A 22,014-nucleotide genomic window follows, 5' to 3' on the forward strand; every position below is an offset into this window, starting at 1 on the left:
GGTCTTAGCTGGAGGATGGGCTGCTTATTAAAAACGAAGTGGGCAGGGTGGGAAACGGGAGTAATAAAGGGCAAAGAAAACATGATCTGTGAGGAAAGGTTAAAGCAGTTGAGTTGTTTGTTTGATTTAGAGAAAGCACAAATCAAGGGAAGGCATGATAACAGAGAAGTTATAGAAAGGACAGTAGTCAGGTATTCAGTGTATCCTGTAAGAAAGGACAAGAAGAAATCAGCTTAATTTGCAGCAGAAGATTTAGGATGAGTAATAATCTGTCCCATCTTAAGCACAGTGGAATGGGCTACCTAGAGTACTGTGTGTGCTGCCTTGCTCCCTCTCAAGGGATAGGGCAGCTTTTAAGAGGTGCTTAGTAACATGAAACAAGCGTAGCCATCACAGTGCATTTGCAAAGTGCTAGCAGCTTCCTCCCGGCATCCTGAAGGAAACGGCCCGTCTTAGTTTGAAACAGCAGAGCATGGCCTAGCACTGGTCCTTCCCTATCCGATTTCATGGTCTAATCTGGTTTGGCAACCAATATGCCTAAAGCCTCGAGATTCTTTGAGGTGCAAAATGGTTGCTCAGATTTTGAAACAAAACAAAGAAAAAGTATTTTTGACAGGTGAAAAAGACAAGACAAGGTGACAAGAATTTTAAAAAGAATTGCCTTGAAGCCTGGCTACCTTGGTACATAGATATATCTCTTCTCCCCTTTCTTCCAATTTCCCCAGCTGCAACTGGCAAATAGTGATAAAGCCCTTTTTCTACCAGTGGTAATGTATGTTTTAACTGCCTTGGCATTTCAGCAACTCACCTGGCACAGCTGCTGAGAGGTTCTGAGGGCTGCTGACCTGCTCAGGTGGGCAGCAGGTCTCTGCATGCCCTGCGACTGCCTGGCCTGGCTGTAGCAGGGGATTGCGGTGCAGTGCAGGCTGGCTCATTCATCCCATCCTGCTTGGGCAGACATGCCGGGCTTTTATTCTGAAATGATGATGTGAGACAGCTCTCTCTCACCGATCCATCAGTGCTCGCTGCACACTCTATCATCCTGGCACCTGTACCGTTGCCTGACCATCTCCGATCTGATGCCTTCTTCCAAGCGGAATATGTTTTCCAAAATCCATTTGTCAGCCATCAGCCTCCTGCTTGCTAATTTGTGGCATTTCCTCGGCTCTTTGATGCAATTCATTCCAGGTAAAATGCATAAACAAACAAATCCTTCCATCCCATCATCTTGGAAACGGGTTTTCTGTTGCTGTTAAGAGCTGCTGCGGACACAGGTCGGTAGAGCGATTTCATTTCTATTGATCAGGAATTAGGAACTAAGCGATTTGAAGTGTTTGTTAGAAGCCAGAAATTCTCTGTTATTTATTAAAACGATAAACAGGAGAGGCAAGTATATTGCACAGATTCCCTCGGATTACTAGCAGATACTGATGGTTTAGAGCTGGAAAGCCAGTAGGCAGCAGATTCTCTCTGCAAGGGAGCCTGCTGTGAGACGTGTAAGCGGGCTGTGAAAGGGAGAGGATTGTTTAGAGCAGCGACATTAAGCGGGAAACTATCCCAAGGGATTTTGTATTACCACCAAAATCTGCAATTTGTGCCATCGTTGCACAACTTGAGCCATCTTTTTTTTTTTTTTTGTCTAAGAGTGAGATCTGTTATCACAAAATAGGAATCAACAAAGATCATGACTTAATTCACCAGAATCTCTGCTTTTTGATGGTGGTGGTGTTTTCCTCCCCTTTAGAACCAAAGAATTGCTTCTGAGGTATCCAAAGATCTGAAAGGTTCTCAGACTTGCCTTATTGTGCCACCGGACCACATCCATGGGTGCAAATTTAGAAACAGTCCAGGAGGTTTCTTTTGTTACTAAGGCACATGTTACTAAGTTTGTGTAAGGCATGTGTCATCAACTATGTATGTGAGATGGAAGACAGAAAATTCAGAGGCAGAGTAATTAATGCAAACTAAAGGACGAATATTAAGCCTAGCATTGGGATTGTTATATAAAACAACCTATGTTATTATCATTTCAGGGTGTGATAAAGTACTTTCCTGCTGGGAAAAAAAGCCTGTATGCATAAATTTATTATGTTCTTTTGATTTGCTAGCAGATTGCCACAACTGTATAATCTTGTTTAAACTGTGGCTTTCTGCTAAATATAAATTGTCTTGCACTCTACCTCTTTCGTTATTCTTTGAAGCTGAACTGCATAGGAACATAAAGAGCTGTGTTTCTTGTCTTGATTACTTGACTGACATGAAAAGTCTGCAAATTTCCTTGCCTCATTTTCTGTATCTGTTTGAAAATTATGGATTTTCCCTGACTTTTACTAAGGTCTTCTTAAAAAAGGTTGCTGATATAGAATTGTCTCAATTTAGCTAAAAGGTGAGAATGCTGAATCATGAAAAAGAAACCCCTCTATTATTTGTTCAGGCATTTGAGTGAAACAGTGATAATAAAAGAAAAAAAGTGTGACTAAAATGTATTCCATCTGAAAGGTTTCTTGTGACACTGGCAACATTTTCCTAGCACCAGTTGTTCATTGTGCCTTTTTAGGATAAGTGTTCCAAGGACTTGATTGTGTAAATCAATATTTAACAAATAAATTACACTTTCTTCATGTCAGCAAAAAACCACCCTCAAATTGTAGCATCTATTTCTAAAGGTGTCTTTGGGAAATCAACAGATATTTCATATGCAAGAGTATGCACAGTTCACAGTTGCTTTTCTCCCCTACCTCCCTTTGACAAGCCTTTCTCCACTGCTTTTCTCCATTTCTTTTTTCCTGTGTTTTCTGTCACTTCTTTTGTGTCCTCCTTTGCTGCTTTGCCTGTTAGCAAGGAAGTGGGTGGCTGAGCCCCTGACAATGGGAAATCAACAAGCTAGATGGAACAAGGAGTCAAGTACGGGGACTTCCCAGCAGACACAAGGCAAGTGCAACAACTTCAGAAATCAGTGCGCGACACTCAGGTGAGCTGAGGGGTTCAACCCTAGTGAAGGCGGAGGGTAAAGGCTCGAGTCTGGATGGCAGAAATCAATAGCTACAGCAACTTCAGTTCGGGGTGGGGAGATGGGGAAAGCTGGTTTGCTTGCCCTGTTGTTCCAATCTCTGATTTTCAGGGACCATATTGTGGCCCGTATCTTGTGCCAGAGGATTTCCACATCTGCTGTATGGTTATTCTGAATTTGCTTGAATCCTCAGGGAAAACAGGATTCTTGCTTCACTCTCCCTGCTTGAAGAACACCGACTGTGAGCATTCTGTTCACTGATGTCCACCCTTAAGTCTGGTCCCGAATGTCCTTCTGAGTCAAGCAATTAGACTGTGCAGTTGCATGTGGAGACAAATGTTGGTGGTCCCTGTGCCTTGGATTTGAATGCACAGGTTAAAGTCAAAGTGGATTGGCTATATCCAGTGTGATTTCAATTTAATGGCTAGCAAATGGCTTCTGTTTTCCTCCATTCATTGTTAAGATTTTTTGCCCCACCCATTGCTGTTTAAGTAGAATTTCATGTCTGATTCATTGCTGCCTTACCCAAAGCAGAAAGGATTCTTTAGAAAAGATTTGAGGAAAAATTACAATGCTGTATTTGGCACTGCCTCTGCTCTGATGTGCCAAAGGAAGTTTAGATCTTAAGCCTATTTTTGAAGTTTTGTGGTAAAACGGAAATTACAGTCCAGAAATGAGATTTTTGAGACGGCAGGTTGTAATCTTGTGCTGATTTTCAGGTATTATGCTCAAGCAAATACAGTAAGCCCCATTGGGACTGTAGTGCCTTTGTTTTATTGCTTATTCAAGTTCTTCCGTTTTGGAGTGTAATCACAACAGTAGAGCGGAATCAGTATTTAATTTTATCTACACATTGCTGAACATTAAAAAACAGTGTGTCTTCTGTCTTTTGCAGAGATTGAAGTCTTCCTAGGTAGCTAGATGTTACAATAAGTCGAGCTTTATGACTGAGCTCTTATCTGAAGGTGATACACCATTACTACAATTGCTCACGAACAGTGCATTCAAGTAGGAAGTGTTTGTGTTCCATCTGCTCAGTGCGTTTCAGAGTAGGTGCAGATAAATGTAATGGATTTTAGTATTAAACTATGATTAAATTTGGAGGGTAGACTTAATTCAGATTTATCCTTTTTTTTAATAGGGAAGAAGTGTAGGATGTGCAGCTGCGGTGGGTTTTTTTAAACACAGCTATGGTCACTCACAGATTAGCAACAAAATTATTTCCTTTGATGTGTTTATTCTGTATTGTACTGTCCTGCATATGTATTGCAGCAGCTTGATTTTTTTTGAATGAATGCAAGCCTTTCCTGTGCTGACAGGGGGGAATGAGTTGCACTAGGCCCTTCTGGTCTTAGCTCCATGTGCTGATTAGCCTGTGTTGTTTACTGCTGCTGCTACAGATCAAATCTCAGTACGTTGCACAGGTAATGATTCCTTAAAAAAAGAAAAAAAGGGGCAGGTTGTATCAAGTGTCTGCAAAGAACCCATCTGACCAGACTCACCCAACCACCCTTGTGTTTCTTAAATGCTGCATTGCTTTGTAGATAACAATCACTAGGGAGTCCTGCGACAACATCTTGTTTCCAGGCCAGACTAATGATGTGCAATACTGAGGCTGTTCGTGTAATGCAAGTAAAAGACACATTTTTTTGTGTTGTGCCAAGTTTAGAGGAGGTCATGGCTTATTGTTGTCTTCTGTTTCTTGTCCTGAATCTCTTCAGAACAAACTCACCAGAGCAAACTTGCCTTTTTTTTTTTGCACCCCTCCCCTCCTTCTCAAAATTGTCCTAGAGCGACTTGCCATGTTTCTGAAAACTTCTGTTTTGACTCATCTGGGTATCATGATTTGCTTACATTTTGCATGCATTACTGTCAGGATCTTCAGCTCATTTGAGTGGTTCCCAGAAGGAAAGATAGTATATTATCTTGCTATGCTTGTTTCTTTCTCTCTGATCTGATAGGACAGGGTATTAATTTACACATTCTTGTTGTATATAGCCTGTTCTCAGACACTTTCTAGACTATGTCTTGAAATGAATTGTAACTAGATGAATTCTAACTAATTCTAATCCTAAGGAAGGATTGCTAAGATGGTCATGTGAATGGCAAGGTTATCACAGGAGAAGGAAAACGAAAAGAATTGGCTTGCTTAGCTTAGGAAGTGATATGATTGCTCACTCTAAATACAACATGTGGTAAACACAAGAGAGGGAGAACTACCAAAGCCACATAACAGTGCTGACATAAGAACAAGGGGGACAAACTGTCCTATGAATAAAGTCCTTCTGTAAATTCAAAGGATTTTTCTAATCATCTGGGCAATAAGCAGTCTTCCAAAGAGGGGATAAGTGCCAGGAAACATAGCCACTTTTAAGACAGAGAGCATATATATGACTTTCCGGGACAGCAGTTGGGAGGAGATGACCCACAAGGTCCTTTCCAGTCCTGTTCAGGCTCTTTTCTGAAGTTTGTCTTTCTAAATTCCTGTATGTAATTACGCTGCTCTCCAGGAAGTTTCTGCCTAGTGCCATCCTTGGTCATGCCATCTTTGTTTCTGCTTGAATGCAAAAATGTCTCCTTAGGGACATGTTGCTCTCATTTTTCTGCATATTTTACATCTTTACAAACTTTAGCTTGGCCTACTAAAGCTGCATTTCTGCAAATACTGATAGCAGTCACTAAACCTGCCAGGTGTTATTTGATGTGAAAAGCCTTTACTTCCTTATGTCTAAGGAAATACTCTGAAGCAGTAGTATTGGGATCAGATTGAGTGCTTCATATAGGATTTAATCAGAACTTAATTGAATTTTAAGAGGGAGAGGATGTTGCCGGTTTGAGGTTAATTGCTTTAGCCCTGTAGCCTGAATTCTTTATCTAGCTGACTTACCATATTAGAGATCTAAAGAAGGATTTGAGGATTGGCAAGCCAGAGAACTCATTGAAGGGATCTTGCAATTTACCTTCCTGCATGCCTAACACCTATTCTGTCTGTGGCTGTTTTGAAGAAGCAAGCTTAGAAAAATGCTGTCTGTCAACTCAGTTCTTTTGCAAATATTCTCCTGTATGAAACAGCAAATTTCCTCTGTAGATGTGAACACATGGTTTCAGAGGCTCACAGGTAAATTGTGCAGCAGCTTCACTTAATCACCTGGATTAAAGAACGTAGGCTAGAAGAAGCAGTGGTGAAAGTGACTAGTATAACCAGAACAAAGTGCTACATCAAAAAATCAGAATGAAGTTCAGTATCAGTGTGGGTTCTGTTTAGTACGTGCTCTTGTCTGTACTAGACCTGGTTCAGGAATAGATTTCTGTATGCCATGCAGTCCATTTCTATTAGTGTTCCACTTACACCTAAATCTTCATCAATTCTAGTTTAGTTCAGGGCTCAATGGTCTTACGGTGAGGATAGAGCAGCGTAGCAAAGCAACTCCACTGATCTGTGGACATGAAGCCTGTGATAGATGAGGAGGTGATAGCATTGGGAGGGAAGGCAACAGCCTGTGTACTTTCTAGGTAAATCCACCTCTGCAGCTAAATGGATTGCTAAAACAATCCTTGTGTTGATGAGGCTTTGCAAGCCAGGCTACTGGAGCCAATAACTAACTCTGTGCTGTTAGCACACAGCATTCCAATCAGTTCATGCTTTTTTGACGCTTTTGTCCTATTACTATGCCTAATAAGGGGGATAACTGCATTCAAACAAGAGGCTCCATCAGAAATTATCCTTTTCTGCTATTGCTTTTTTACTTACCAGGTAAATCTGTTTAATCTGTTTTGTCCTGTCCTATAAATGTATTTCAGCTCAGTTTCATTTGTGTTCTTCCTGACTTCCATTTTTTTTGGGGGGTGGAGGTTTTTTGGTTTGTTTGGGTTTTGTTTTTTTTTTTTTTTTTTTTCTCTGTGTAAGCAGAAAAGCCAATGATTGCTTTTTGAGCTTTTTGAAATCAGAGAGTACTGGTGAGTTTGAGAACTGACCTGTACACCTTTCAATAGCCTATGACCTTCTGGTCTACTGTATTTCAAATAATGCCAACTTAGCAGAGTCCTCCATATGCAGGGTAGTGAAAACATGGCAACCTATACTCCAAGAACTTTGGGTTCTTTAACATCGCGTTCATAACATTTGTGTAAGAAGCTATGGCTTGCCTGAATTTAGAGGAGTCCTCTGGGCTGTTCTGTGGGATGTTCTTCCTAGTAAGCTGCTTTCTTTTTCTTTTTCTAGAAGAGCCTTTGTACTACGGACAGAAAAACTGTTTTTTGTTTTTTTGTTTTTTTTTTTTTTTTTTTTTTAATTCAGTAGAGGATGTTGTACAGTTTTGTTAAAAGTAGCACATTGTTTTGAAGGAACCTAATACCACTATACATCCCCTCCCCTAAACTCCCAAGCTGGGAGACCCTGAATTTTGGCTGACTATTCAAGTTAAAAGGAATTTCTTCACTGTGAAATGGTCAGCATTAGGAAAGCCATGCATTAGCTTTAGCTGCAAAAAATGCTGCTGCTTACTGTGAGCAGCCTTATAGCACAATTTTTCAGAAACCCTTGGTTAAACCCAGCTCAGATTAAGTCCTAGCCAGAGGCGTCTGAGGCAGCACTGACTGCGATTCGACCTGGATACCACTTCTTGTTAAATTGTACGTTGCTGCATTGGTGACTTCATCCATAAGCAGCAGTGACCATAAGCACGGGGGGGGGGGGGGGTGTGTGTGATGGCATAGCGCAGGCTAGAGGCCATTCGCAGCGATCCTCGCATCCAATCTGATAGCATGAAGTTGAAATGAACCAGATCTTTAATTGCAGTGCTCCAAACCTCAAAGCAATGGACAGTGCTTGTCCCTGTCCTCTGTGTTCAGCTTGCTCCATGCTGTATTGGTTTTCCTTTCCTGTCTATGCTTTACTGCAAAAGCTTTTTCAGTCAAGGACTTTACAAAAAACTTTTCTTACTTTGCAAACAAAAAGGGAGAAAATCTGGGCCTACAGAAGAATCAATAATCAATATGGCTATAAAGATTAAAGGCCAAACATTAGTGACTGAACAGCAGAAAGGCCTTAGGAAGATTTCAAATGCAGCAAAAGTAAAAAAGCCAGCAGCATATCCTGCTTAAGTATCACGATCTCTCTCTAATGTGTTCTGTGTTGTTTTTCTGCACTGCGCTTTATGTTTGAAAACACCTTGGGTGATGGCTGATTAGATTACAAGTCCTGGGAAAATGTCCCAGTATGTACAGTTTCTTCTGTCTCTTTAACTCACCCGTTATAGTGATACCAAGGTGGAGTTAGAGGGTGTTATAGAATGCGGTTTTTCTATCTGAGGTGTGCCCAGCTCTGCCCTGCTTTTGGCAACATCGTCCTCTAAAGCCAACATGCACTGCTTTACGAGGTGCCTAATTACATTGTTCTGCTTGTGGCTTTGATCTGCAACAGTCAGACTAGCTCTTTTCTGTCACTTTCTTCAGCAGACTGCTTGTCAGAAATCACTGGGAGATTATTTTTAGGGCTCCCTCTCAACATTACCCTGTGTATCGTCCCAACTTGGAACAGATTTCTTTTTGCAACCTCATAGGTTCTTATAATAAATATCCATATGCTACTTGTTCCCAGTTACTTTTTGAAATAAATTGCAACTATAAGCTTCTCTAATTAAAAGAAAAGTTCTCTTCTTTCCTATCATCATGTATTTTATTGCCTCCTTTGGACTGCAGAACAGGTGTCTCTAATGGATTAACTACAGTAGAGTTAAATCCACTGGATTTTCAGCTCCCTGTGGATGCGTGGGGTATTATGGGAGCACAGCTGTAGTGTGAATATTCACTACAGCTTGGCTGCTTGCAGAATGTTGAATACTATTCTCCTAGACATCCAATCTCAAGCTCTAGCAATTGTCTGTTTATCCAAGTGAAAATCTTAGCTACCTGCTTTTTGTTGTCACTGTTTTCTTTGTAGGTTTAAAGAATTTCCTGCCCAGCCCATCAAAAGAGCAAATCACCTTCCACAGCCCCAAGGGTTTGCAATGCATCTCACCCTTAATGCAGACGGTAGAGGAGACCCCTCAGCCCATCCCAGCGAAGATCAAAGGACATATTCCCAAATGGATTAATGGCAATCTTCTGAGGAATGGTCCTGGGAAGTTTGAGTTTGGTGAGGAGAAGTAAGTCCAGGTTTGGTGAGTTTGTCAAATGATTGTGGCCTGAGCTCTGCCTAAACCTAAAGGGGACCCCTGCAAATGACTCACCACTGTTTGGAGCACCTTGTAGTTTCTTTTTGAGTAAGGCAAGGAAGAAATGCTTATGTTATCATTCTTTTAAGAACAGTTGCTCCCTCATCTGGAAACTCCCAGTGGGCTCTCTGAAAATAGGAGCATGGTTAACTTATTAAGGTTGGAGACGCTGAGTCACAGAGAGGCTGTGACCTACTCAGAATGATATAATGAGGGAACAGAGCCAGGGATTAAAACATCCACACTCCTAGTCCTTTGTCATTAACAAAAGTCCACCCCACGAGCACTCTGAAATCTGGGGCAGGATTTGTAAAGTTGATTGCGCTAAATTGTGTGAGTTGCTTTAGAAGCAAATCCACCTCATTTTAAAAATAATATATTAAAATATTTCAAGAAGGCAACTACTGCCTTTGGCTTGGAATCTGTCATTCTAGCTAATTGACAAACCTAGCTCTTCTTCCAACAAAGCTGATGTCACCAACTGCCCAAAGGTGATCGTCTTATCATATTTCCAGAGATAGACCATAAGGTTTTCTCAAAGTCTCAGAGATTTCGCATTTCAGAGAGAACAGCATCCTGCAAAGAGCTGAGAGCTAAAGGCTCCTTCTTGTGCGGTTGGGCTTTCAGTAATAATTTCTATTCTTGTTGTACAGTAAAGCACAATTTCTGCTCCCTATGCAGACGTCTGCAGAGTGATCGGTTTACCAGTATAGATTGTTTCCCCCAAAAGCTTATATATAGCATTTTCAGAAGTCCCTGAGGTCCACTTTCAAAAGTAACATAGGGAGCCCAAATCTCACTGAAAGTCAGCATCTAACTTCAGGTCCCACAGCTGCAAATACACTTGATTTGTTTCACTCAATTCAAATGTTTTCCCAGACTCGTCACAAGGCTATGCATGTTTAAGTGTTCATGGGATCTGGGCATTAGCTTTTTACAAACAATAATAAACCTAAAGGCAAGAGGGAACAGTATAGTAGAACATCATATAGTGCCCAACTCTTGTTCTCTTATTTATCTCTTCTTGAAGATTTAACCATTGGTTTGATGGCATGGCCCTGTTGCATCAATTCCAGTTGGAGAATGGCACAGTGACATACAGGAGCAAGTTTCTGCAGAGCAATTCCTACCTGACTAACAGCCAGCACAACCGCATCGTGGTCTCAGAATTTGGGACACTGGCAATGCCAGACCCATGCAAGAGTGTCTTTGGGCGCTTCATGTCACGCTTTGAGATGCCACGTAAGAGGTTTTCTAAGAAATAAGAAATGTTCTGAGATTTCTTAGGGAACGTGTGGTTGGGTTTAAAGGGAGATTTGAGGAAGTCTGGCAGGCCTGTTCTGAGCCCATGTTTTTCTTAAAAGATGACCCTTTGAAACAACAACAACAACAAAAAATGCAAGTTGGTGTCAGACTTAGCTGGGAGAGGCACATTCAGTTTAATGTTTTAGTGCCACTTCAGCTCACTCAATTCCAGAGTTTGTTGCGAATTTCCAACAGAAATCTTTCCCCAAAGAACACCCTGTGCAGTCCTGATAATGAGCATTACAATCTGCTGTTCTACCTGAGACTCAGCTTTGCCCTTAAAACACCTTGCCTTGCTAAGCTTGTAGGGTAAGTGGGCTAATCCTTCCCTTCCTGTACTAAGGTGCAGGAGATGATATGAGTAGGGTGAGAGACGGTATTGCACAGGAATGGAAGTACCATTACCTATAGGGTTCTGTGTATGTCAGGAAAGCAATAGGCTTAAATGCAAGCAAAGCACTTTCCACTAAAACCAGAACAGACCTAAAGTTTGCAACTTGTTGCTCGTGTGTGTGACCATCTTCTGCTTCTTATCTTCCCCGAGGAGATGGATCCTGTCCTGCCATGTCATCTGTTCTCTTCAAAGGTGCTCGTACTTTCACTCATTGGCCTGCCTAGCTCCCCAAGTCCCCACCCCAGCTCTCTCAGTAAATTTCAAAACTATCTACATCCCCCATCTTCTTTTCCAAGGTCCAGCAGGTTGTGCCTGCACACCCTTGCCTGTTTGACTCTTTACACACATGTAGGCTATTCCTTACTACAAGAAGGCCTGTCTTCCAGACTTTTCCTGTACCAGCTTCAGGCTCCACGTTCACCACACAGACACAATGTTCAATTGGGGGAATCACTTTTTTCTCAGCTCTTCTCAGCCACCTGGCTAGTGAGTCTCAGCTCCCCTAGGAGTAGCAAGAACAGCTCTGGCTGTTGTGCACATGTAGCTCTCAAAAGGCATCTCCCTGACTACAGTTTTAAAGAGGAAGAGAATAGGGAAGAAGAAGCATTCCCTATCCAAGACCTGTCACACAAATAGCATCTTTGCCCTCCCCTCAGGCCAAGTTGTAGCTTCAAGTCTTGCCTCTCTTGTTTCCAATGCTGTAAATCAAATATGGCAGTCTTCATATGGCTGTCAAAGAAGAGAAGAGGACTTTGGCTAGGGAGGAAAGGGAGAAGGGTATGAAGGAATAAGAGGTCAGAAACAAAGGGCATATGGAAGTATGAAGATTATCTTGGCTTCACTGCAATGATTTCCACAGGAACCAGTCCTTGTCCTTTTATCCTGAACTCACCTGTGCCGACAGTTTCCTGAGTGCCTTTGTAGATTAGTGAGATATTTCTAATCAATCACAGAGAGATTAGTGTCATTTGAAATGGGTTTATTTTTTTAAACATGTCTAACTTGCCATAATGTGATGTGAGCTTAAACAGAGCTGTTTACAACTCCTGGATTTCGTTTCAGAACCGAGTGACAATGCCAGTGTGAACTACGTTGTGTATAAAGGAGACTATTATGTCAGCAATGAGAACATCTTCATGTACAAAGTGGACCCAGAAACGCTTGAAACAAAGGAAAAGGTGTGGGCAGGTGGAATAAGGGGTATTAGCTTATGGTACGGGAGAATCACTCCTTGCTGTTTCTAAGAGCAGCGAGGGGGAACCCAGATTCCAAAAGAAAAGATCAGTGCAGCTCTGGGCCATAACCATAAGCATCCCTTCGTGGTGTGCTCGAGTCCTTGAAAAATCTACTTAGCAATAAGGCAGCTCTCATGAGCGAAGATTCAGTCACTGCCCTCTGTAGCAAGCAAGGCGAGAGACGGATATAGACTCATTTCCGTTTGGGTACAGCTGGCATTCTTCCAGTACACTCACTACTTGTCTGGACTTGTCTGTACATACAGGAAGAAATTAACATCACTGATCTCAGAACTGTATTCTTGCCCTGTCTCTTCATTCTTCCTATCTGTTCCCTTTATCTCCTTCTTACAGCCCCGGCTTTAACACTCCAAAACGGCCCTTCAAAGTCTTGACTAAAACCTCTGTGGCAAATGGATGGTGAAGTCAATGTAAAGTCAAGTCAAAGTTCAGCTGCCACTTTATTTTCTCCCATGCTAGCAAATGACCAAAAAGTCAGAGTAGAAGTCGTCCCATATGTTCTGTGCATTGTCTCACAGCAGTGTGGCTGTATTTGAGGGAAGAATATGGCTTGTGAAATGACAGCGTAAGCTATGTGTCCCCCTGCCTGCACCCTCAGAGGGGATTTGGGTATTTGCTGGGCTGAACAACTGTGAGAAGGACCGAGGAAGGATTCTACCATTCCTGAGGCAGTATTAACTACTGTGCCTGTATGTTACCACAGACCATTTAATACCACAAAATACCAGGCTCAGCACATCCTCAGGTCTTGAGGGTGGCATTCCAGGAGTCCCTCCCTCCCTGCAGGATCAGTTGTGAGTCATAAAGAAACTCTGTTTATGAAGTATATAGCGTGCTACTTGCATATTGAAATGGAGAGTTTGATGATTTGCTATTTTATCTGTTTTGTAAACCGTAGTGCAGTGGTGAAAAGATGCATGGGTATTTTTAGTTCAGAATGTTCAGCTCTGCTGATCCATCTTGCATTAAAAAAAAATCCCCTTAAGCTGCTTTTTAGATGCAGACTGGTATTTTTTGGCTAAGTGAAGAAATGGAAGGGATGACATATAAACTCTCCAATTTGAGATGCCTTAAAAGGACATGGTTTTCTAAGCTTCCAGTGGTGTGGTACTCTTTTCTACTGGGACCTTCCAAAAGGTCTCGGTTGGATATTTGAAAGCCATTTTTTAAACTTTTGCAAAAGAAGCGTATCTTCTATGCTTTAATGTTTCAATTGATCTTCCTCCAACTTTTCCTTCAGACTTTCTTCCCACCATATCCCCTCCACTGTCTGAGACCAAACCACACCCTAGCCCAGGAACGAGGAATGCACATTAACACTGCTCACAATTGTACCTTTGCCCTAACTGTTCCTCCTAGCTGTAGACAGTGAAGCCAAACTGTTTCCTCTGTGAGGAGAGTAAACACTCACTGTCAATTAGCTATGGGTTCTTTCAAAAAACTTGGTGATTTTTTGGGGCAGTGACTGTCTCCTCCTGCACATCTGTCTGTGGTTATTACATGGGGTCCTAGCTAAAATGCTCATATAGGCAACATTCCCATTGTGTCAGCACTTCCTGCCGTTAGTAATGTTCATGTCTCCCAGAGAAATGGCTAATGCTATTAGTCCCATTTTACTGGTAGGACTAGCACAGAGAGAAACACCATCATTAATTTTCAAGGATTTCAGGAAGATTGCCAGCAAAACGAAGGCTTAAGTCCAGATTCCACATTAGGGCCGTAATCATCAAGCTATTCTTCCTCAGATTTTCACAAAACCAACATTTAGAAAGACTGTGGCTTGCTGCAGAGCAACGGGAAACTTCTATACTGACTGAAATCTTTGGCATTTGCAGGTAGACTGGAGCAAATTTGTTGCAGTGAATGGGGCCACTGCTCATCCTCATTATGAGTCTGATGGGACAACATACAACATGGGCAACTCCTATGGGAAACATGGTAAGACTGAGCATGAACAGGCCTGGCTTGTGGGCAGGGTGTACAGTCTGCTGCTTGCTGCTGCTTCAAGGAGCAGTTGTTGAAGAAACTTCAGTGTCTAAAGAGGCCTTGACATTGCTGTTTCTCTTTGTGTCAAAATGATGGCAAACCAGACAATTTCATCATATTTCAGGGTGTCAGTCTGTGCCATAAAAATGGCTTCTCTCAGCAATTAGTTTCAGATGCTTCTGACTTTGGCCTGTGAATATCCAACAGATTCCCCTCTTCCTCTCCCAAGCTTTGGTGGAAAAGAGGAGCATGATTTTTAAAGCCCCATCCAGCGTTGAAGCCTCATCCAAAGAATTTGAAAATTAGCCATATGTTTTCCACTTAAAATAATTGGCTTTTGATAAGGACCATAAGGGTTTATACAGGAGAGAAGGTGGAATTTATTACCATGACCTGGCTGTCTTACATTAAAGCTGAATTTTCTGGGGTATTTTTCTTCTTCCCAAAGCTATGAGCGTTACATCTAGTTGGGATCTAGTTACGTTGACGTGGCTGCTCAGAGCTAGCATTCACTGTTCGTTACATGACAGCCTTCTTTTTCAGGTGCCTGAGGCCTGTGAAGACAGCCACTGCCCTTTATTATGATACCTCAGGCTGGTTTCAGTTCACTGAACAGTTGCCCAGTTTTGATCATTTATCATTCTTGCTGTTTTCATTTCCTTTTGCCTTCAGCAACGCCTAACTTTGCAGCACATGCTGTTTTCAGATGGAGAGCCCAAACTAAGGATTATTATTCAAATGTGGCATTCTTTCCCACCCATATGCTCAGATTTATTAAATGAGCATCAGCCATCACTAAGGCTCAAAGTTTTCCTTTCCCTTGATACACAAGCTATGAACTTGGTTTTCTTCCTGATCCTGTTAGTATAGGATATTCTAAGCTAACATAAGGAATGCATTGCAGACAGTAAAATTAGATGGCAGTCTACCAGACTGAGAATATCCTTCTACTTCCTTTCAAGCTTCTTTTTTTTTGCTAGGTAATCCTCAATTGATTGTTTTACTGACTTGATAACTGGCTTTTTCTTTTCTGCTCAGTTTAGCTATGACCGTGGTTCCTAGTATTCAGGGGAAACAGAGGGGAACAGAGCCTGAATTTGGTTTCATGAATGTGGACAGTCTCACATCTCAGCAGTGTTGAACACCCTTTCTCCTTTCCAGGGTCTAGGTATAATATCATTCAGGTTCCTCCACAAAAGTCAAACTGTAGTGACACATTAGAGGGAGCGAAAGTGCTGTGCTCCATTGCTCCAATGGATAAGATGAAACCCTCCTACTATCACAGCTTTGGTAAGAATACTTTCTATCTCAAACTCTGTGGATTTAGCCTACTGTGAGGCAGAAAGGGCTGTTGACTGTCCTCTGCCCCCGAGATTTTTTATCATCTCATTTGCTTAATACTCGGATGATATCCCCGTCCTTCTCTTTTCAGGAATGAGTGAAAACTACATCATTTTCATTGAGCAACCCATCAAGCTGAATATGTTGCAGATTATCACTTCCAAACTCCGTGGGAAAGCCATTTCTGAAGGGATAAGCTGGGACCCTCAGTACAATACTCGCTTCCATGTGGTGAATAAGCATACTGGAGAGGTAGGTGGATCTTTGGCCTTTCCAGCAGCTGTGCAGCTCTAGCTGGAATCTTAGATCTCAAGAGGAGCGCTGGGTAGCAGCCACAGACAGCTGTACGGATCAGTCCAGAAGTTATTGCAATATAGGCTTTATAAGCATGGCTGTAGGTTTATTAGAAATGGGATTACTTCATGCATTTTCCTCTCTATTGATTCATTTCTTTGCCAGCCCTAAAAGCAGACAGAAATAAGCAGTTTGGGCCTCCTGAGACTGCAGCACAGGGACTGAAATGCAGTTCCCAAGTACTATAGAGTACAAAAAGGTCAATCATAACCTGGGAATGATGCTATAGGGATGGAGTCATGACAGCAAGGGGCCTATCCTGGGCTGCTTTACATTTTGGCTTTTCTTCATCTGGTTTTGCCTACTTACTGTCTTAAAGCAGCCATTCTTTAGTAACACAAGGACACAAGACAAATACCAAGGAATGAGTGGGGAATGAAATGGGGGAGAGAAGAGAAAACTCCTTGAGGTGTGGCTAGGATCTTTAGAGAGGAAACTTAGCCTCTCTTATGGTCACTGTAGGTGCTGCCAGGGCAGTGGTACAGTAAGCCCTTTGCTACTTTCCATCAAATCAATGCCTTTGAAGATCATGGCTGTGTGGTCCTTGATCTGTGCTGCCAGGATGATGGAACAACTCTGGCTACTTACAAACTTCAGAATCTGCGGAGGAGTGGGGAAGGTCTAGATCAGGTAAGATCTCTATATTTGTGTTGCATGGGATCTGATGGGGCCCCATGCTGGTTGAGTTACTCTTCTGAAGCGAGGTTCAGGTTAGTAGAATGGAGAACACAATGGAGGACCACAAGGGGGAGGATGTGAACTGGGGAAAGGAACGATGACTAGATGAAAAAACTAAAAGTATGATCTATTGATACATTGGTATTTTTCTTTCCTTTTAAATCTCTTAGCAGATAATCTCCATGGAGTGTTTCCTTGAAACTTTTAACACTGGTGTGTGACAGAGATCTCCATCAGCCTGGCAGAATGTACTTCTCTTTTAAAATCTCGTTTTTAATGATGCTTATTTTCCATATCCCTGTGTAATAAAACTTTTCCCCCAAGAAAGTATGCAAAATAAGTTTTTGCATGACTTTTAAAGGGCAAAAGAAAAAGAAACCCTGTTGTTTAAAGGCATTACTTCAGAAAACCAGCCTTTATTATGTAAATCACAGAAACACAAACATCACAGAAACACCTACATTGTTCCTCACATTCACCTCACAACAGCAGGTACTTATAAATCACTCATGTCCAACTCTGTCAAAAGGACCATTTAAAGCCACGTAAGAGGCATTATTTTGCATAGGTCATACACTGGAAAAGTGGGGGTGCTTTCAGTTTCTTGTACTGCAGATGTGTTTATTGGAAACCCACCATATTGTGGGTGAAGGGCAGGCATTTCTACATGTTCAGACACATCTGAACTTCCTCTGTCTATGTTCTGAGCTGTCTAGAAGCAAGTCAATTCGGACCTGAAAAGTGTATAGTTGTGTCCCTGTAGGGTCATTTTGTTCTGCTTTCCTGTGTTGTTTTTTTTGCAAAGATATGGTGAACATTAATTCAAGTACAGCATAGTGTTAATAGGACCATTTGCTTTGCAAGCTGATTCCAGCTTTTGTTCAGCCTTCTCTGAGCACAAAAGAGCTATAATTTGATCTGTCTGAAGGTGTCCTTATGTCAACATTAGGCATGTGTTTCCAACACCCACATACTTTAACTGACAAGTAGCGTAGCCATTAAACTGTATACACACACAAGTGCAAGTCATTTCAGAACGGAATCTTAAATTTATGCTGCACCGAAAGACTAAGGCATGCCTCAGCATGATTAATCCGTTTTCCCCGAATCATGCTTAGTGCTCTTGGTTGCTGACTAAACCATATTTTGTCTGGCAGAGTTCCTCAACCAATCAGTTTACTGTGGCTACATAAAACGTAAAAGCTTTGAAAATAGGGTTTCAAGATTAGCACATATGATTAAAGTGAAGTTTCATGTTGAACTGGTCAGTTACAGATTGAAGTAACTGAAAAACACCAAAACAGGGTCCTTGCCACCTATTTTACGTAGAAGGCTTAATATTTGGAAGTATTATGGGTTCTAAACTTGGCTTAAACAAAACTTTAGTGGCAATGGTGGAATTATGCCTCTCATGCAACCTGCTGAATGTCTGCATAATGGGGGCTGCTAGTTTGCTCTCCCCTTTGCTCCCCAAGTAAATCCACCACTACCCTAGGCTTCGCAAACATGAAGTATATGTGTACCTAAGAAGGGAAGAAGAAAATCATGTGGGCTAACTTCAGGCATTGAACTGAGGTACAGTAGTCTCCTCCTGCTCGCCTTATCATCCAGGGGAGAGGGAGGCTCCTCCAGAGACTGATGTAGAGCATTTAGTCAGATATTTCCAGTCATCCTCTGGACAAGACCCTCCTTCCATTAATTTCACAGAGAGCCAACATTTACTCTCCAAGATTAACAGCAAGCAGTATGGTCGGTGTCTGTATCATGCTGTCATCCCACAGATGATCTGAGACAGACAAGCATTTTTTCTTCTGAAGCTTTGTAACTACATGCAGCTTAGATACTTATAAAGTTCTTGTTCTCTGCATTGTTCATATTATTTAAAATAATGTGGAAGTTTCTCAGTGCTTTGTTCAGCCTCAGGCTTCCCAACTGGGATTGCCACTAATCACCAATAGGGCTGGAGAGGGTGGGTTTCCAGCAGGGGTATCCCCTCTGCTTGCTCAGTGCTATGGAGGTCCCATTTTCTGTAATCCCCCTGTTAGCTCATGATCTTGGTTGGGCAAGAAAGGCCTAAGTCACACAGTCAGTGGGGCATATGTGGACAGGCTGTAAAAAGGATCAATACAAGTCTGTTCTAACTGAATAAAATATAGCGCAGCATATGTCCCAGTGGTGGATTTGGAGGATAACTGAGTGATTTGCATACCCAACTCAGCATTAGTTACTGTGAAAGCAATGCTGACCCGTTTAATTGGTTGTCTTTTTGTTTTCTACTGTAAAGTACTGGAACAAGCAGAGCCCTTACCAGAACTTGGTAAAACACATAACAGAAAGAAGAAGATTTCGGGATGGGAGGAATGTCTAAAACTTGAGAATTGTTACCCAAAATGGCACTTAGCCTGAAATGCCACTGTCGTCTCTCCATCACTGTAACCTTCTGTCTCTGTAATAGATTTATGCCTCAATATCTCGAGCTTTCCCTCGTCGCTTTGTTCTCCCACTGAATGTGAATTCAGACACACCTGCGGGGAAGAATCTGAACCCTCTGTCTTATACATTGGCAAGGGCTGTGAAAGATGCAGATGGCAAGGTATATATTAAAGACTTATATAACTGCATTTATGGCTGTGGTGAGATTGCGTGCAACAGTTATCAATGCTGTGCTATTACCTTCTCAGATCTTGTCCACCAAGGAAGCAAGCAAGCAAGGTTTGGTCATTACTAAGACGGGACTTAGTATTTTAGTACAAAGACTACCATGTTGCCTTAAATGAGAGAGCAAAGACAGATTGTGACTTACCAAAAATGCTCAAGTGGATTATGAGCCTTTACAATAATTGGCCAAACTTCAGCTTCTTCATTGACAAAATCCTCCGTGCTTTCACCTGGGTACAGAACTGTTCTTTGCTTCCAGCGCTGAACAGCCCTACAGGGTGGCATTCGGTGGTATAGAACATGTGTTGTCCACTATGAGCGGAGCCATCTCTGTGTGTACTTTGTACATCAGATTGCTGAGCGCTGGACCTGGGATTTTCTGAGCTAGGAGTGCAGGACTACGTGGACTTGCTCCTGTTTTTCACATCAGAACAGGTTTTCCTTGAGGTTTCCAAGGTCTGAGATGATGAGTCAGTTCTTTGGGTAAAACAGATAAGGGAGATGGAATTGGTGCTTCCACCTGCCTCAGTGCAATGTCAGGCTCATCTTTTAAACATTTCTTCTCCACAATGATTGTGCAGTGGGTTGGTGGGACCAGTCAGATCTTCTGTCCAGTCAAAACTAAACTGACACTCATGTAATGTATACCTCTTCTAGGTCTGGTGCACACATGAAAATCTCCACCCTGAGGGCTTTGAAAAGGTTGGGGGCTTGGAGTTCCCCCAGATCAACTACTCTCAGTACAATGGTAGGAGGTACCGCTACTTCTATGGATGTGGTTTTCGGCATTTGGTTGGAGATTCCTTGATCAAGGTTGATGTGGAGACAAAGAATTTCAAGGTGAGGTGCAGTGAGATGATCTTTTTCAGCAATGGGAGTCATTCCACTCAACTGGCCTTGAAGATATGTCATTTACTAGTCACTTTACTCTTTAGGGGTCTTCATTCAAATAGGTCTGAGATGAGATTCCTAATTTCATCTCTTACCTAGCACCTTATGAATGTGACACACTTACCAAAGAGGAGAGGATGTCACTCCAGGTTCCTAGACAGATGACAGAACAGAATGGGTTGGATAAAGTATGCATGTGTCTTCCAGGCCAAAGAAGAGTCATCTCTCAACAGGCAGTACAGAACCCAAGTAGCATAGGCAGTTGGAGAAAAATTGTGGAAGTATTTATGACTCGGGCAAGAAACAAGGTTTAGGATATTTCCAACTGCAAACACAAGCTGGAATTTTTCCTGTGTATCCCTTAAGCAGGGAATAATGATCTCCAAAGTGTTAAATGCTTATTAATCAGAGACTTTCCCGGAGGCTAGAGAGAGTTAGAAATCCTCAGAAAGAGACACCAATTTTAATTGTTCTGCTCCAGATACTCATTTTGCAGTAAGAATGCCCTCCTTCAGCACAGCATTGGGGTGCTATGGCTCTGCCTGCGATAGGAGCAGCAGCTATGTCCTCAGGTGGTGATGGTGATAGATCTCCTCTCTGCTGGCATGGCACCTCTTTCTCCGCATTGCCTGGGCATAACGTGATCTGCACTAGGGTGTGTGAAGGTGGCTGTGCCAGCAAGGATGGTGGTGTTTTCTGAACTTATATCTTATACCTGTGCCAGTGCAAACTATTGGGTGAAATGAGTAATAGGAATCCTTTTTACTGCCTGTTTGCATGATGGCTGGCACAATGGGCATGCTGTCACAACACTGGTACCATCATACTACTGGAATCAAAAGAATTAATTAAAAGGTTGAACTATAGGTTTCCTGGAGCACAGAGTATGTCTGGGTATCTTTGTGAGCACTCCAACTTGCAACTCTGCTAACTGTAGTAGACAAGTATTAATGAAACACATTCATATGTTACTCTGCTTGCTAGATTTGGCAGGAGGATGGATCCTACCCATCAGAGCCTGTGTTTGTGCCAGTGCCTAATGCCATGGCAGAAGACAGTGGAGTCATCTTGTCTGTTGTGATCTCCCCCATTGAGGTAACTTATTGCTACGAGTGCATCAAAGTCACATAGTACTAGGTATACTTTCTAAACCACAAAACTGAATTTGAGGGTCTCTGGCAGATAGCTCTAGCACCATGGTCCCCAAGGTGTGTGCCTCTGCAACTGCCAAGCACAGCCAGGCAAACTTCAAGTAGGAAGGTACCTTGGAATGTCAATGTTTCTTGAGTGGCATCTGTGACTATCAGTGCTCCTGGCCAACTGTCTTACAGGTTTAGTCTATATGGCCTGGTTGTACCTGACCATATGGCCTGGCTGTACATTTGGGCTCCCTTGTGGGTGACAGATGTAGTGGGTTGGACAGTGGAATGAAGTTCAGCCTGGGCATTCATTCTGGCTTTCTTTTCATCCTGCAGAACCAAAGTGCTTTTCTGCTTGTCTTGGATGCAGAGACCTTCAGAGAATTGGGGCGAGCAGAAGTCGCAGTGCAAATGCCTTATGGATTCCATGGCATCTTTACTTCCCACTGACTGAAGACCTTGTCACCTCCCATAACTCAGGGCCAGGTCAGGCTCAGAAAGGAACCTCTGCTTTCTTTTACCTCCCACCTTCGCATTATGCCCTGGTTGAAGGAACTGCTTTTTCTGTATCATAACCTCTGAGTTCCTGCTGTATTCCTAACAATATACAGCAAAGGGTCTCAGGAAGGCAGAAGCCCCTTCACTCAGCCCACTGCTTTATCTTAATTTTCTGACTATCTTGATAGGCCAGTTAGCAGCAGTTCACAAAGACTGCCATGCATAAGGCTTGCAAGGGAGAAAGTGGAAACTAAGATGATCATTACCTTCCTTTGGTAGCAATGTGCTC

General features: G+C 42.3%; 1 protein-coding gene across 1 annotated transcript; it reads left to right on the plus strand.

Moving 5' to 3' along the window:
• The first annotated feature begins 994 nt into the window (after nt 1-994).
• On the plus strand, nt 995-21,677 carry BCO2 (beta-carotene oxygenase 2). The gene is made up of 13 exons (XM_087763570.1): nt 995-1,188; nt 2,839-2,931; nt 8,952-9,156; nt 10,256-10,467; nt 11,987-12,102; nt 14,016-14,118; nt 15,328-15,456; nt 15,599-15,759; nt 16,324-16,491; nt 18,995-19,132; nt 19,855-20,037; nt 21,073-21,183; nt 21,564-21,677. Exons 1-13 carry the CDS (start codon nt 1,080-1,082, stop codon nt 21,675-21,677), a joined length of 1,842 nt encoding a protein of 613 aa, XP_087619696.1. The 5' UTR covers nt 995-1,079.
• Nucleotides 21,678-22,014: the final 337 nt, after the last annotated feature.

This window comes from Nipponia nippon, unplaced genomic scaffold (assembly GCF_047370975.1).
Source record: "Nipponia nippon isolate SJK-2023a ecotype South Korea unplaced genomic scaffold, ASM4737097v1 scaffold_28, whole genome shotgun sequence".
Classification (NCBI taxonomy): Eukaryota; Metazoa; Chordata; class Aves; order Pelecaniformes; family Threskiornithidae; genus Nipponia; species Nipponia nippon.